General features: G+C 35.6%; 1 protein-coding gene across 5 annotated transcripts in view; it reads left to right on the forward strand.

Moving 5' to 3' along the window:
* ANO3 (anoctamin 3) overlaps positions 1-17,426 on the forward strand; it is a 133,008-nt gene that overhangs the window by 74,585 nt on the left and 40,997 nt on the right. For all 5 annotated transcript variants that reach the window (XM_068194827.1, XM_068194826.1, XM_068194829.1 and 2 more), the window contains 3 exons: positions 9,518-9,670; positions 11,341-11,441; positions 15,202-15,246. In XM_068194827.1, the coding sequence (XP_068050928.1) occupies positions 9,518-9,670; positions 11,341-11,441; positions 15,202-15,246 (299 nt within the window). The remainder of the gene's footprint in view (positions 1-9,517; positions 9,671-11,340; positions 11,442-15,201; positions 15,247-17,426) is intronic.

The following is a 17,426-nucleotide window of genomic DNA, read 5'->3' on the forward strand; positions in this document are numbered from 1 at the left end:
TTTACAGATTGGAAATCTGTGACATGAAAATGAAACTTCAAAAATTACATGCATGATATATGTATATGTCATATATATAACACTTCTTGGGTTACATATTAATCTAAACTGTTGCAATGAGAACTTCTTGTATTCAAAGATATTTTTGTCTGTTTCTGCAAGACTAGCTGAGCAAAGGCAGATAATAATGGATGTTCTTGTTTCATTTTGTTCATTAAGTAGACAAAGCCTTTTATGTTAGTTGTGGCCAAAAAGGCAGAAAACCAATGTGATGTCTGTAGAATTTAGATCATGTTACTGAGCACTAAATAGTTTTAATAACAGTTTAATAATAGTTTTGGCTGCTGCCAAAACAGTCTAGTAACAGATGCTGTACTGTCTGTCTAGTAACGGGTTTCACTACACTTAAAGCAAAATAATTATTTTGTATTTCCACATGAGCTATGAAATTAACCGCGAGTTGTATTTTTTCCAAGCCCTGCATTCAGGATGGTTATGAAGTTCATAGCCAGCCAGTAAGCTGACTTTCAAAGTTTAAAGAGGAGTTTTATATTTGTATTAAGTTTAAACAAAAATACACCTTGTATGTCTCAGTCTTGGTATGTACAGACCTACTGAACAAATTGGTTCAGAGTTTAAAAACAGTCTTCTTAAGGTGCATCTGGCTTTTAATTTTGACAGTTCCTTTTCTCCTTTTCAGTTCAAGTTTTATATTTGTATTAAGTTTAAACAAAAATACACCTTGTATGTCTCAGTCTTGGTATGTACAGACCTACTGAACAAATTGGTTCAGAGTTTAAAAACAGTCTTCTTAAGGTGCATCTGGCTTTTAATTTTGACAGTTCCTTTTCTCACAGCAACTACTCTGGAAACTTCCTTCTGCATTTAGAAGGATTATTTTTGCAAATGAGGTGTCTTGGTTTAACCCCAGCTGGGTTAAACCCAAAATTAAAAACACAGCCCTGTGCCAATTACTGTGAAGAAAATGAGCCCTATCCCAGCCAAAGCCAGTTCCTGAAGCAACCAAGCTGGACTCTCCTTCCCTTTGTCTTTGCCTGCTTCCAAAGGATAAAGGCAAGGGGAATTGAGTTTAGTCTTATGTTAGAAAGGAACATAACTGCTTTGCCTTTGGATTATAGAAGTTTTTGTGGCAATTAGTCTAAAAAACCTTAGGGAAATTTCTTCCCAAAATTGATATAAAACTAGCAAAAGAAGGTTTCTAATTCTTTCTGAGGCTGCTGAAAACACAGAATACTGCAGTACAGCTTTACAGCTGGTAAGTACTCTCGCATATTTGAAGTGCAAACGGATCTGTCACAATAAAAAGTCTCCTCAGTCTGACCAGATAATGAGAATGAGAAATACTACTTTGACAAGGAGTACAAGGATAAACGCATATTCTTCTTCTCTTCTTTTTAATGTTTCTAATTTTTGCCTGTTTTGGAAGGGTTGTTGTATACTTGAGAGACTCAGGGGATTTGTTTGCAATTACTTCTTGGTGCCTTTATCTTTCTTAGCAATAAGCTGCTGGAATACTTCAGCAGTAGTGAACATGTCTTGCTGACATGATGAAAGCCAATACAATTTTCTTTTCAGGAATTGTTTCATTTTTCAGATTGCATGCATGATACATCCATAAATCTGATTCTTGTTACATTTTAAAGCTTTGAAAAGTCAGATAAATTTTTTATAGCAACCAGATGCCAATGTATTAATCTACTTTTCTTGTTTCCATGATTATGATTTATAAGTGATAGTTTCCTATAGTGTGGGTTGGTATCATTTCAGAATCCACAGATTTCATAGTGAAAAATTGTGAGTCGCTCAGACCCATGAAAAAGCTGTTATCGTTATCCATCTCTGCCAACTTTCCATCACCAGCTTCTCTTGAAATTGCACAGAAAGTACGAAAGTGTATGTAGTTCTGCCGAGGGGTCTCCCAAGGAAGAATGAAGCCAGCAATGTCTGTTGAGCAAAAATGAGTAGTATCTGCTTTGCAAGAGAAATGTAGAAAATGAGAAGGTCCCTGAGTGAAAGGCTGATCCTTGAAATTTTCTCGTTTCCTTAGGAAAAGGGAAGCAGGCTTAAACAGACTTTATCACTTGAGTGGAAGGCAACATTTTCCCAGAGAAGTGGCAAAATCAGTAGCAGGCAATTCTTTACCTATTGCTATTGCATGTATAGTAGCAAGATAGGAATATTTGAGAAATTGCTCTTCCATTTCCTTCCATTCACTACATCACTGTTACTCTCTATGAGCCTGTAAAATTTTTATCTAGGTAGTGCATTTTTCTGGGAAGGTAAAGAAAGGATTTTTAGAACAAGGTTTGCATTATTATCACAGTGGATTCAGGAACTATGAAGAAAAACTACTTATCCCCAATTTACTGCCTTTTTCTGGTAGTCCAAAAATGCAGTCTAACAACAGAGACGTGAATAAAGCCTAAAAGCAATGATAAGAGATAAAATCATTATCCCAGAATGGAAGGATGTGGTAAAGTGCAACAAACTTGACTTCATGCTTGTGCTTTCAGTGTTTGGCTCTCATCTCCTGTGAGATTTTGTTAAAAAAAAAAAAAAAAACCAAAAAAAGCTCAGAAAATATTTCGGGAAATGCAGGGTCAGTAGCAAGTAATTTTAACCTAAAGATAAACATGTTTGAAAAGAACTATGTAAAGAAAAACTTTCAGTGGTCATGGTACTATGCTTCTTAAGACCTCCCTATTAGACCTCACAAGCCAATAGAAGAGGTTAAATATTAAAAAGCCTCTTCCTGTCTCCAAACATCCTCCATTGCTGCTCCTTCATATGGTAATATTGAACAGACTTCCTTTAAAAATTTTGCATTTCACCTAACCCACTCCTTTCCTGAAGCCAAATATGCTTTTCATAATATATACAAATGCATTTTTCATGCTTGCTCTGTAAGTCTGAGTAGAATATAAATGGAAAATATATCCTCTGTGAAGAAGCTAAAATAATTGCTAGTCCATTAGTTTACTCCTAAAAGGTTAAACTGCATTTTAATTAGGAAGGTCAGATATTTCTGCAAGTCTTTGTCTCCACAGAAAAAAGCTTTGTTCTCACAGCAGTGTAGTCTCACAGAAATGTGATTGTGTGGGTAATTATGGCAGCCTGACATGTTGTCTTTGATGCCCAAGATAGTCTTTGCATATGCAAATATGTCCCCAATTTTCTTTCCTAGGTTATTTGCACAAGAAGAACGCTAAACCAATATGCACTTAAAATGATCGATCTGTTTTTGAAATTAAGTATTTGAAAGGATGATTGTAGTAAATCTGTTTATGGTTTATCCATTCCTACAAACACAAAATGATGAAGTCTAACTTAGATGTGTGCTTAGAAAATTTCACATAAAGGACACCTTAGATTATTCTTATTCAGAGTATGATTTTAGAACGCAAAAAATGGGTCTAGTACTATTTAAAAATCACAACTAATTCCATATAATTTAAGAAGCCTATAAACTTACTGGAGTCCCAGCTTTGATTTTTAAATATCCTGAAACAAAGCAAACATTATTTAGATATCCTACTTTTGTTCATGGGAATATATCCCCTGTAGTTAGTATCAGAGATGTATTTATTTCCAGAAAATACTTCAGGTATAAGTTGAACCATAAGCTCTGATTGTGGACACTGACCACATAAATGATACCATCCTTTGGTGTGAGTATTACTGAAGATGTTAATGTCAAGTTCATGGTAACAGTATTAGGGAGAATTAGTAATCTAAATCAGTGAGGTGGTTTTCATCAATCAGCCAGTAATCTTTCAACCTATTAGCATCTTATGAAGAACAATAAATTATATTGGTAGAAAGTTTTCTTTTATTAGAGAGTACCATTCTTCTCAGAGATAGAAAAGGAAAGCTGTTCATGTAGATTTTTCAGTTTCATGTAGTTGCCATGCTGAAGAAGTCAACAGATCAGACTTGACCTCGCAAAATTCCAGCCCTAGTTCTTCAAATTGTTTCCATGACTACCTTTGCTTACTTCACTATTTAATAGCCCTGAGTTAATCCATTATTATCTCTGAAAGTTCTCTTAAAAGGATGAAGAGGTACAGAAAACTGGTTTTCCTTGACACACCTCTGGTAACCAGTGTGGTTTTGCATTTTAGGTCTTTCTGCTCTTCTTACTCCTCTGTTCCTAGCTGATTTTCCTTACAAATGTGGAAAGTGATAGTGTATATGCATGCATGCATATCTGTGTGTTTGAGAGTATATAAGTATATATATGTACATATATACATAGACACACAAGTACACATAAATATATGTATATATATGACAATCCATACCACCCTTTTTGGGCTCCAAGATACCATATGAACATATAAAATATCATTTTATGGTGGTTTTTTGCAAAAAAACAAATTTGTTCTGAATTCAAAACAAGGACTAGCAAGCAGTTCTCTCAGAAATGAGCTGTGGACATCCTTACGAGAGGTCTTCTGGATTTTTAAAGATTATATGGATCTGGGGGCTGCTGGACGATGTTATAGAAAGTTACTGAATAAGTAGAAATCTGAGCTGACACTGGCTGAACCCTGAGCAGGTGGTAGAGGGGAGTAATTAATTACATTTCTTAGTTACGTGCTCTCTCCTAGGCAGTACCTTTAACGTATAAACAAATTAGAACCTTTCATTTGTGGTTTGAATGTACTTGTATTTAGCTGTTGCACACTTTAAGCTGCAAATATTTGAACAAGTGAAGGAGAATTTTTTAAAAATCCATTAAAATGTAAACACCTGTAGAGATTTTGTCAGGCTTCAAGCCTTGCTGTCATGTTAGTTTTGGGGAGAGTTGTCAGTGGTGGACTGAAGGTGAAATAAGTGGTTACAACATATATCTTGTACCTATGTGTGGTTCTCATTAACCTCTAAATTCACCCAGGTAGAGTACATTATTCACTAGCAGTGTAAGGTGGAAAGTAAAGAAAACATACTACTAAATTAGGATACAGTGAATGCCACGTAATTTGATCTTGTGTGAATCTAAAATTTGCTCCTGTTTTGAGAGTGGTTTCAACTCACTCTTTAGAAATATTTGTTTCAGTGCATGAAAAAATGATAAAAGTTTAATTTACAGATCAGAACAGTAGTGGGACATAAATCAAGTTGAAAAAGTTACAATTACTGTGAATTGTGGTACTTAAATTAACTGAGGAGAGAAAGATCTGGTAAACCAGATGTTCCCGCTTTGTAAAAAGGACATTGCTAATTAATTAGGATCTGAAAAATAGTTTATTGAAAAATCCCTCCATGTTGGCTAAATCCGAGGAAGTTATTTTTATACATTTGAATGAAAATACAAGCTTTTTATTTTATAGCTTTGCTAAGTATTTACATTGTGTTTCCACCTTTTTTTTTTTGACTGAGCTAAAACTCCTTTTTCTAGGATAAATTGATCAATGTGTTTTGCCTTGTGTAAACCTCAGTTGAATGATAGTGGCAGTATTTTGAATTTTACACTTTCAGACTTCAAAGCAGCATGTCATGTGATTTGTTATACTAGCCACAAACTATGAAGCAATCAAAACTGTTGACACACAATAAACCTGAAAGACTGCAGCAGATCTATGGTATCAAAGCCTCAGGTAATAGTTTATTCTGATGCAAGCCAGTGTGTTAGGATTCTGCATAATGAACAAGCTTGAGTGAAGTGGTACCTCCCAGCCTCACAGTTGAAGTTGTTCTATTTAAAGACTTTGAAAGAACAAGGTTGTTAAATTGTTGAGTTTACTATCTTAAGTCTAAAAGGAGTTTTTCAAAACAAACGAGTTTTGTGTGTGTAAATGTAAGAAAGCTTAACAAATAGATACTGTTTCAGAAAATCTGGAGTAGTAAGGTGATAGAGAGGCGAAGAGAATTTTGATCAGTCCTTTTATACTAATTTTTCAAGTGAAACAGGAAATCTTAAACAGAGTAGAGTAAGGTCTTTGCGCAAAATATTTCTACTGATGCTTTTCTCCTTTTCTGATCCTTTTCTCTGTTGAAAAAGGTGAGAGAATGGGTTAATGTAACTAGCAGACAAATAAAAAATTATCTGTGCTTGAATGCCCACTGTACTAACAGCTGATTCCTTGTGCAAGGTATAGATAATATACCCTGACTTACATGTTCAATTGAAATCACTGCTCCCTGTTGCCCTTTCATGTTAGGGAGCTCCTTCAGATCAACTGAAAGAACCCAACTAAATCATCCATACAAATCAACCATATAAATTCTTTTACTGGTACTTAATTACTTAAGTAATTACTATATTACTGCTAATATAGGTGGTCAACATTGCTTGTGAATAGCACAAAAGTGAAACTAGTGGTGCCAGTAGAATTAAAGTGAATCAGTAAAGAAATCAATGTACTGTAGGCCAGGTTCCATGCATGAATGTGGTAAATGGCTTCACTATTGCACTTCTTAACCTTTGGGGGTTGTTCTCTGAAAGTGGTCTGGGATAAACAGGGATAGAAGATTTCTTTCTACTGTCTTCACTGCTCATTATGTCTTCAACATTGATCCCAAATAATTCTGTTTGATGTTAATGAATATGAGGTCATATTTGGATACTGTCATTAATCTGAGGAACAAAGCGTGTTTTTCTAAGACTGAAGAAAATCAGATGTTTCAGAAATGAGGAAAGAAAGACTAGAAACAATAATCCAAAGAAAGGCAGTAGAAGTGTATTACAAAAGGTGGGTGTAATTTGCAGCATGCCTGTACAGAAATTGCATGAGTAGAAAATGTTTTAGAGAAGTTTCAGATCTCCCCTTTGGGGGAGTTTTGGCCAGGCTTTTTCTATCTTACTGTGCCTGCTTCATGAACCATAAAAGCAGCCCTGGTTTGGTTTTGTAAAATACTTGTGCAGGAATCCTTTATAGTTGAAGAGCAGATTCATTGCTCATGTCTTGAACCTGAAAAAGTTTGTGTTTTAAAAACTTGCATACTCAAACTTGCACTTTCTAACCTTCAGTCTACTACCTTGCCCTCAAACCTCTGGGTCTTAAAAGATTTAGCTCATTAAATCTGTAACATTATTAAAAAAAAAAAATGTTTTACTACCATTCCCATTCAGAATTCTTAGAAGGGGTGGCAGACCCTATATTCTGTGCACTAACAGTCTTGGTTGACACTGTCTACTGCTTTAATTTGGATTTCAGATATTATTTATCTGACTATGAAGAAATATTGAGGTGCTGGAGTGTGTTCTAAGAGGGATCCAGGCACAAGTCTTTCATGGAGCGGCTCAGGAAGCTGGAGTTGTTAGTTTGGAGAAGAGGAAGCTCAGGCAGAGTGTTACTGCTCTCTACAACTGCCTGAAAGGAGATTGATCCATGTGGGGGTCAGCCTCTTCCAATAACAAGTGACAGGACAAGATAAAACATTCTCAAGTTAAATCAGGACGTGTTTAGATTGGCTGTTAGGGCAAATTTCTTCAGTGAAAGGGTGGTCAAGCATTGACACAGACTGCACAGGGAAGTGGAATCGCTATCCCTGGAGATATTTAAAAGGTGTGTAATGTGACCCTTGGGGACATGGTGTAGTGGTGGGTTTGGCAATGCTGGGTTAATGATTGGACTCAATGATCTTAGAGGTCTGCAATTCTAAATTGAAGATTAATGTACTTAAATAATGTTCCCAGGTGTAAGATGATGCACTCCTTTGTAACAGTAGATGGTCTGAGACAGACCATTGTTTTGTATTTTGGGAGTTAAAAAAGCAAAGGAAGAGAATCTTGTTGGAATGCTTTAGGTTTTGCAGACTGAGCAGTTCTCAGAAGCACTAAATGTGTAGAAAGCAGGCAGTGAGAGATGTGGGCGTAAGAAAAACATTTCACATGGAAACAAGTGAGCTGCTATCCAGTATTTATAATGCTGATATCATGCACTGATACAGGGTTCTATTTTTGCATAGAGAGTGTCCCTACTGGGTATAACTCTGAATATTATAAATGTCATACCTAAATAATCCAAATAGTATTAATTTCTAAGACCAGCATCATCCCGTTGTTCAGAAGATGCAGCATTCATAAACATTTGCACCCATTTATGATGGGTGCAATGTATACTTCTCGAAACCAGCATTCTTCTGGATGGTTCATGTTTAAATGAGTGCTGCATTCTCTAGAAGGTGGTGATAGTTTCTCAGTTTACCTTTTCAGATTTCAACGTTTTCAGGGCCTGGGCATGCCGGTCAGCAGCTGACTGAATGTGTGCCCAGGTGGCCAAGAAGGCCAATGGCACCTGGCCTGTATCAGAAATAGAGCAGGCCTGTGATTGTCCCTCTGCACGGGTGAGGGCACACACTGAGTATTGTATCCCGTTCTGGGTCTCTCACTGCAAGAGAGGCATTGAGGTGCTGGAGTGTGTCCGGAGAAGGGCAGTGGAGCTCGTGAGGGGTCTAGAGAGATTAAGTCTTATGAGGAGTGGCTGTGGGTACTGGAGTTGTTCAGTCAGAAGAGGAGCCTCAGAGGAGTCCTTCTCTCTAAAGCTACCTGAAAAGAGATTGTAGCAAGATGGGGATCAGCCTCTTCTACCAGTCAACAGGACGAGAGGAAATGGCCTCAGATTGAGCCAGGAGACACTCAGATTGGACATCAGGAACAATTTTTTCACTGCAAGGATGGTTAAGCATTGGAAGAGGCTGTCCTGGGAGGTGGTAGAGTCACCATCGGTGGAAGTGTTCAAGACATGACTGGATGTGGTACTTGGTTCTATGATTTAGTTGTCACAAGGTGGAGTTTGGTTGGACTCGGTGATCTTGGAGGTCCATCCTAACCTAATGATTCTATGATTCTGTAGTCTGTCACCAGTTGGTTTGGTTTCTGTTCTCAATCATTCTGCAAATCATTCTATGCAAAGCACAGAATGCAAAAATAGCTCCTTAGCAGCAGGAGCATGTAAAGCAGGGTTTTCCAGATCAAGGTCAGGTAAATTGCTTGTGTTTGCAAGCATGGTGGGAAGGAACTAGTCAAGATTGAAACATAGCTAACATGACATTGACAAAGCACTTCAACTAGACTATCCATGCAAACATTCCGATCAATAGCATTTATTTTTTAATCTTTTAGATTTATTTCTGTCTTGGAGAAAATACAGGTATGTCTATTTTATAAAATTTGCACAGGTACAAAGCTGAGAAAATTGCTTTAACTGACTACTTTATTTTTTTCTTTTTAATTCCCAGTTGAAAGTAGGGATAAACAAAAGTTCATAATACATACCACTCAAGTATTTTAAAGTTTTTGCACAGCTGAAATAACTGGAATATGGGCTCTGCAAAGCTATTTTATTTTGTTTTGTTCTAATTAATTTGGAATCCTGAGAAACTGATGCATGTCATTTTTTGTTCTTCTGAATTTGTTGCATATTCATTGTCCTTGAGATATGTGGCTATTTCCATGGTTTAGGAAGTGCTGTGTTATATACAATTCACAATGGGGCTCTTCATCTTTATAGATGCCATATTTAGAGTATTTTTCTTTTATGTTTGCTAGAGTGACACCATGGCATCATCAGGACTCTTCTTCAAAGATGGCAAAAAGCGCATTGACTACATCTTGGTCTACAAGAAATCAAGCCCACAGGTAGAAAAAAGAAGCACGTTTGAGAAGAATTTGAGAGCAGAAGGGCTGATGTTAGAACGGGAGGTGAGTCCTGTAGCTTATGTGGCATAAAAAACCCCTTTATAATACTATCCTACTTTACTGAACTGATTAAAGATTCCAGACAAAATTACAGGCCTTTCCAGTCAGGCTGTTCCCATTGTCCGCCTAACTGTATTAAACTGATAAGAAAAATAGTTTGATAGTGTGTGTTTAAAATGATTTGGGGATACATGCTTGTACACAGAAGTGTAGTGCAGTACAGCGGGAAAAATTCCAGCTTCTTATGCTTGCAGAACAGAAGCAGCTTCAGTGTAACCCATGTTGTTGCTTTAATGTATAACCTCTCTTTCAGCAGAATGCCTGCTGTTAAATGTCTCACTGTTTTTCAAGGGGTTAAGGTTGTCACTGTTCTGGTTAATCTGTGGCTAGTAATAGTAGAATTAGTAAAAAATGAAAGAACATGGAGCCAGGGAAACATTGCCTTGGATTTTTGCTCTCTCGTGAATGTCCTGCAGAACAGATATATATTTAGTCTATTCTGATGTAAGCTCCTATTTTTCATGTGTCTTTCATCTAGATTTTTATCTCAGTAGAACTGTAATGTGTGTTCTGGGTTTAAGCAATGAGCTTGCAAGATATAGTGCACAATAGCATGTTAAATATTCATAAATAACTGAGCTGACTAAAATTTGGTTTTAAGGCTTTTAAGAATTGTTGCAGTACGGTGGTAAAAATAGCTGGTTGTGTTCCAATTTAAATAAATAGTAAAATCTTAGCTTTTGTCAGTTCAGAATTATTGACATTCAGAAACAAATGGTTTTATAAGATCTGAATTTTTTTTTCCACAAGTATTTTATCCACATCTTTTGAGAAAGTAAAATATTTGAGATAGTAGTATGGGACTGTGATATGATTTATGGAACACGTAGGTAAAATTGTAAACGTTTTAAGTGTTATTAATCATTTAACTAAATTTTCTTTTACCTTTACTTACTAAACCTTGCAAAGTCAGGTTTTTGGAGGCTTTAATCAGACTCAACTCAAATATCAAAATACCTAGTTATAAAATCTCAAGCAAATACATGTGGGAAGATTCACAAGAGAAGTAGAATATAGAAATCTCTAAGGCTGAAACTCTTGTCTTATGTGTAAATAAATGAGTGATGAAAAACATTTGTGTAGAGTACACATTGTAATTTGAACAAAAAACCATCCCAGTTCATACACATTTAAAAATTCCTAGCAGATAACTCAATTACTGAACCATTCCCTTGAGTTACCATTTTGGCAACCTGGAGCCTTCTCTCATCTGTTCCCATGTCTCTAGCAGCTGACCACGCTTCTCCTTTAATAGGAGACACACAGAATGGTCTTCAGTCTGCTTATCTAAGGTGATTTTTTTTGAGATTTAAAATTAATTCCATGTTAGATTTATTCCATGTAAAAAGGTGCTGCGTCAAGTCTTTACTTATATTCATGACCACAGATCTTTCCCTGCAGATTCCTTTTGTCCCACTTGTCTACGCATACTACAGAGTTTGTAAAGGAAAAAGGTTACTGATTTTCCTTTGTCTAGAAGAGCACTTATTTTCAGAGTTGCATGCCCAACTGAGGCCTAAAATCAGAATTTGACCCTGAAGAATGCTTCTAGAAGGGTGGTTGCTGTAGGTTTAAATTATTAATATCTATTTGCATGTTACTGCTCTTTACAGCCAGCTGTTACCAACAGCGATATCATGTTCGTTAAAGTTCACTGTCCGTGGGAGACATTGTGCAAATATGCAGAAAGAATGAACATCAGGATGCCTTTCAGGTATTGTGGAAACTATTTTAAGAAGTCTATGATCTAGTGCTTAATATTGAAAGTTCATCACTTACTCAAGTCTAAAAATGCAGTCTTTACTGCTCTGTAGCCAGGCTTGGTGATGTCATGGGGAGAGAGGAGAAACAAATAATAAGTCCTGTTCTTCCTCATTTTTATACAGTACCGTGTTACTTGTTTTTAAACTTGCCTTCTAAATCAAATTGAGCACATGTCCTTTAGAAAACAGAGTAGTTCACACATTGTTTTGGATGTTCTTGGCAGAGTTTCAGATATTCTCCGTCTGAGCTTGAGTATCCTCCGTGATTTTAGGTTTTTCCTGGAGTGTTACTGAAGGGCAGGTGAAATGACAGAAAGTGTCTTCCAGGTCTCCAATATAACACATATTGTCACAATGTGAGTAAACTGAGGCCCAGTAGCTTTCTTTAGGCAGAATAAAGGCCTGAACTGAGTTCCTTATCTGAATGCAAAACAAGTTCAATTGTATTAACAAATTAATAATTGTTATTAATTTGTGGGACAGGTTAATATTTCTGCAACAATACCTAAGTCTTTAAAGGAGAAAATGTGCCTTTTCAAATTGATTAATAATGTTCTTAGAGAGAGAAGAGCATACAGTGTGCTGTAAACCTCCCCACAAGTTAAAGTGGTAACTAAGTGCCAAAGCTGTGTGACCCATGGAAAATGCCCTTGCAGCACTCCTTTCCCACTCAAACTGCCAAGTGCTCAGTCTTTTATGCTATGGCACTGTGACTCTCTTGCATTGGTCAGAGAGAAACAGTGATTGTGAATCATCAGTGCTCAAATCTTGCTCCACATACTCAGTTCTGTAGTGAGTTTTCACATCATCCCATTAAGCCTTCAAAGGCCTTTCTGCAAAAAAAAAGTGTTTTTAAACATAAATGTGTTTTTTAAACATCTTCCATATGTTTAAAAATAGTGTTATAGTGCTATTTGAGTTTATATAGTTAAAAAATGCTTGCCAGTATATTAAATATAGGAGTGTTTATGTATGGGTATACATGTATAAATAATCAAAATTGCAATTACAATTTATTTTTTCTCCTTTTGATACATTAATTCACAAAACTGTGTTTTAGCAATGGTTTGAATTCTTCATAATTTGAGTTACTTCATAGATCTATAGTGCTCTCAGGAAAAAAAAAGGTTGGCTTTTGCAATCCTACCTTATTTGAAAGGCATTCTAAGTCATTTTTGTTTGTTATGTTATTAAATGCCACATAAATATATTCTCTTAATGTTTCCCCAAAGTGTTTTGGCTTCTTTTTATCCAATTCATTTCAGCAGACCAAAAGTAGATGAAATACTAATTTTTGCAGTTTCACCATTTTGGTAGTTTTGCTGTACAATGAAATACATATATTTGGGAAGATTTTTTTCCACCTCTACCTCCAAAATAGAACTGTGAGAAATAGTAAATTGGTCAACATTTCTGTTATCTTTAAAAAGACTTTAATAGGAATTTAAATGAAATTGCAGTTAGAACTTGTGTGACTATTTCAGTATATATCTTGAATTTCTGTACCTTTTAAAACAGAAGACTCAACACAATTCTGGTACAACACAATTCTAGTACAACCACAGGCTTGAGACAGCAGAACTGAAGATTGGTCTGCCCTGCATTGCCATCAGCCTTTCTGAAGTGTCCCCTAGAGGAGATGAGCAGTTTTTCATGATACCTTCTCTATTTATAGAAGGCTGTGCTTTAGAAACTTGCTGAGACAGAGTTCAAGTCTTCATCCTTGTTCATATTTGCCTGGATGGCTTTTTCATGGATACAAAAATATAAATCTACACTCCTGTAACAACATCCTGTGGCCACACATTTTATAATTTAATTACATGTTCTGTTAAGAGCACTTGTGTTTGAAGTGTTGAGTTTTGAAGTGTTGCTTCTTTTAATGAAATGTTTCCTACCTGGATGGTGTATATTGTTTTCCTGAGGTAACCATTCAATGGGCAAAGGAACCTCAAATGCTACAATGCTCCCACAATTAGTGATCATTCAGTGAACTAGAGTATCTTCCTCCCAAAAAGTTTTAGGTCATCCTTAGGTAGATTTAAGTAGGCCTAAGAGGAAAAGAGAGTTGGATTTGATGATCTTTGTGCGTCCCTTCTTACTTGACATGTTCTTTAATTCTAAAATGTAAATTATTTTTTGTAGGCTTTGTCTGTTTCATCAGTGGTTTCTGACTGGTTCTCATACAAAGTTAAAGATGACAGATAACCTTCTCTGCAGTATTTTAATGCAATATGCCTGTTTGCTCTTGCACAGTCTTGCAAAATTTTGACTTTTAGTTATGGTCACTAAAATATAACATATGTCAATATCATATACAAATAACACATGGATTTAGTTAAAACTTTTTAGTTTCATTTTGCTCAATCCTGGAATCTAAACAAAATCAACAGAATTATTATCACGTAGGTTACTTCTCTCTGTTTCTGAAAAGTAAAAATACTTTTGAGATTCACCCACAACCCCAGAATTCTTGTTCATGTTTTAGCATGGCATTATTCCAAAATGTGTTGGCAGATATGTAATATGTATCATATATGTAATATAGATGGAATCTCAGTGTTTCAATTGCAGAATGAAATTTTTCTAAAATTTCAGTAGGCAGTGTGTAGTAATCATTATTTTCTTGTATATATGTCAGACTTTGCAGTGCTACTTTATTTGGAAGCATATGTACATGGTTTCAAACAGGATTTGAGTAAGCATCAAAGCTAAGTCGTGACTGAATTACAATTTTTTAACTTTTATGGGTATTTTTGTTAAGTATATGGTCTGTCAGTAGAAATACAACTACTATGTGTTTCTAGAACTGAGACAAAGCTTTAATTTTGTCTAGAAGTATCTTGCAACACATAATTATTATTGTTTGTAGTTAATAAGTGATTTGTATCTGTAATAGCTGAACTCCATCTGTGCTAAACAGCTAAGGGTAACTAAAGGGAATTAAATAAGGGTTTTGTTAAAAAAACAAGTCTGAAAACCCTTTAATAACCCTTCATTACTTCATTTACAATCCTGCGTAGCAGTACCAAGTGTCAGGCTGCCAACAGTCTGCAGATTGGTAGATAGAAAATTTTCCAGTAGCCTTGTATTTTCCAGGCAAGTAGCCTTTCAGCCTCTCTTTAATATATTAATTTCAGCGGATCTTCAGTGTAAGTAATGTACTTTAATAAATCTCAAATACTGCCCAGTTGTGCAGTTGCAGATCTTACTAACTCCTGAGGAATCTGCAGTATCAAGGTTTTTGTGTGGTTGAAATGTGATGTGAAATTATAGGAGGAGGCCAGAAAAAAAGCCTGAAAGCCTGAAACTAGAGGTGGATAATATAACCATAAGGCAAATACATCTCCATTTGGTTTCAAAATAATTGTTCTCAGAAGACTTTACTGGGAATTTCTGGTCTTGTTTGTCTAAGTGTCTATAACCAGTGAAGGGTGGAGAGAGAAGAACTGTGAAGTGACTTATTGATAGTAATCATTATTGTCAGTAGCTACAAATCTAAAATGTAATTTTAGAACAAACTTGAAAAATGTGGAATTATGTTATTGTAATGACTTATTCTATTTCAGTTGCCTTTTTTAAGTGTTTTTTTATGTTTTTGTCTATGAAAATGCATGTTTTAAGATTTCTAGCATTCTTTTGTAATGTATATGTCCTTTTCAACTGTCTCCTACTTGATTAATCTCAGCTTAATTTTTGCTGTTCTTTCAGGAAAAAATGTTATTACACTGACTGGAGGAGCAAAACCATGGGCAGGTTGGTGGGTGATGTGTAGCTTCTAATTTTGTCAGATAGTCACCCTGCTAAAGAAAACCCATTCGCAGTTGTAAATTTATCCGTGAAACTTGGAAAATTAGATTATTTTCATGAAAACTCAAAATATGTCAGCTCAAAGTGCTAAAATATTCATCTGCAACAAGGTGCAGTACTTTAAAGCTTTGCAAGTTCTCATTCTAGAAATGTAAAAATGTTTATGCCAGGGAAACAAACAAAAAAGGGACCTTATCTTCGCAGCAGGGATTTAATGCCGGATCTATCTCTGCCCTTATATCTGCTGACACTAAGGCATACTTCTTTAGCATGAAGGATACTTTTGAGTGTGTGTCTCAGATTCTGGCAGTCAGCTGCTTCCTTAGATATGCAAACATACTTTTTCTCCTGCGTGTTCTTGTGATCAGGAACAAATTAATGCCACATGCTGCAGGCTGCTTTGAATTTTTGTTTGCTGGCTGAGAGAATAACTTGCAAATCTCACTTGTAGCTAGCTGCTTCTGCTCTAAGTGTTTTTGTCAGCCAGAAGAAGGGTACAAGAGGCCATAGGGGCAGGGGAAAGGAGCCTGGGAGTGCTAGGGAGTGAGAATGGGGGACACTGAGCTGTATTTACTCCCCATCTCTTTAGTCAGACATAATTAGGTCTTGTAAATCCTAATGCCCTGCAGAAAAGATACATGGAAATATTCCACATGAGGGAAATCTCCTGAAAGAGTTCTTTATCACAGGCTTTCTTGAGATGGATCTTGAGAGGAGATCCCTTTTGATTTAGGTTCTGCAATTGTTACTTTAGATGGTAAAGAGCTCTCATTTCTCTGGTACAATTTAGGGAGTCTCATGATAACAGTTTCCAGGATGAACTGCTAACAACAGAATGTTGAAGTGAGAAAAATTTAAACATATAAGCTGATATAATATGTTGAAATAAACTAATTTATAACATAGATTTACAACTGCGTTTTGTCCTCTTCCCAGTTCACATGCTTGCTCCATTTTAGCATGCATTGTGAAAAGTCTAAGTGATGTGCTTGCAGTAAAAGGCAGAATCAACAAGCTTTACTTCAGAATTGTCTCATTTCATCTGTAATCCATCTGGTGGGTCCTGGATATTACATAAATTTTGTTTTCCTTTTTTAGAAGGACAGATGTCTGAAAGATGCAACTTAAGTTGCACAGTACCCGTGAATCAAGTAATAAGTAATTTACATGCCAGATTGATTTTGTATTTGAGAGAAATGCTTTTACCTGTGATTTACTTTGTGAGAATTCGCGTATGAATATTTTTATGCATATATTTTCTGGCGCTTTTTATAATTCAGTGCATAAAGGAACAAAAGAAATAGAGAAGCTATATTTAAAATGCAAAGCTAACTCTAAAATTGCTGATATACACATCACATGCATACTGTAACTCCTACAACTGTCATTGTTACCTTGCATCTTACAACTTTTCAAACTTAACTGCTTCTCTGTAATTTATTTAATCTCTTGGTAAAATTTCTAAGTTGAGTTTATATGAGCTACAGTGAAGAGCTATATTAAAATTCTTGTATATCAAAATATTAAGGTTATAAAGTTTCTATGATTGAAGAATACAAAGTAACACTAGTATATTAGACCTGGTGTGACATGTACATTTCTCTAACTTTATTGACATGGTTATATGATAGATATATATGTATCTATAAATGTTCTTTAAACGGTCTGCAAAAGATTATTAGGTGCATTAATGAAAGTACAAGAAAAATGTAATACTTAATTTGTTTTATGTGGTATCTATGTGGTGTCTCTCTATTTATACACCTTTAAAAAGCCCTTAACATTGTATTTAATTCTATGAAGCTTGATTTCTAGTCTTAGAATCACTCTATAGAAATAAATCTATCATATTCATTATGAGCAATATTTAGAAAGCCTTCCTCTTCTCAAAGGAAAGAAATATACATGTAAGTAGGGTACGTATCAAAAAACGTCTGAACTCTCCGGTTGAAGATTGAATAACCTAGTAAAACTGCCTTGTAATTGCCACATTTGTACCTGCTGATTTCATGCTGGTAAAGGATGGCATCAAGGAAAAGAAAATTAAAATATAGTTGTCTTAGTATGCAGCTTCACTCTGCCCACTGAAATGTTAAAATCACTTAATACTTCTAAAGACAGAACCA

This window comes from Anomalospiza imberbis, chromosome 6 (genome assembly GCF_031753505.1).
Source record: "Anomalospiza imberbis isolate Cuckoo-Finch-1a 21T00152 chromosome 6, ASM3175350v1, whole genome shotgun sequence".
Taxonomy (NCBI): domain Eukaryota; kingdom Metazoa; phylum Chordata; class Aves; order Passeriformes; family Viduidae; genus Anomalospiza; species Anomalospiza imberbis.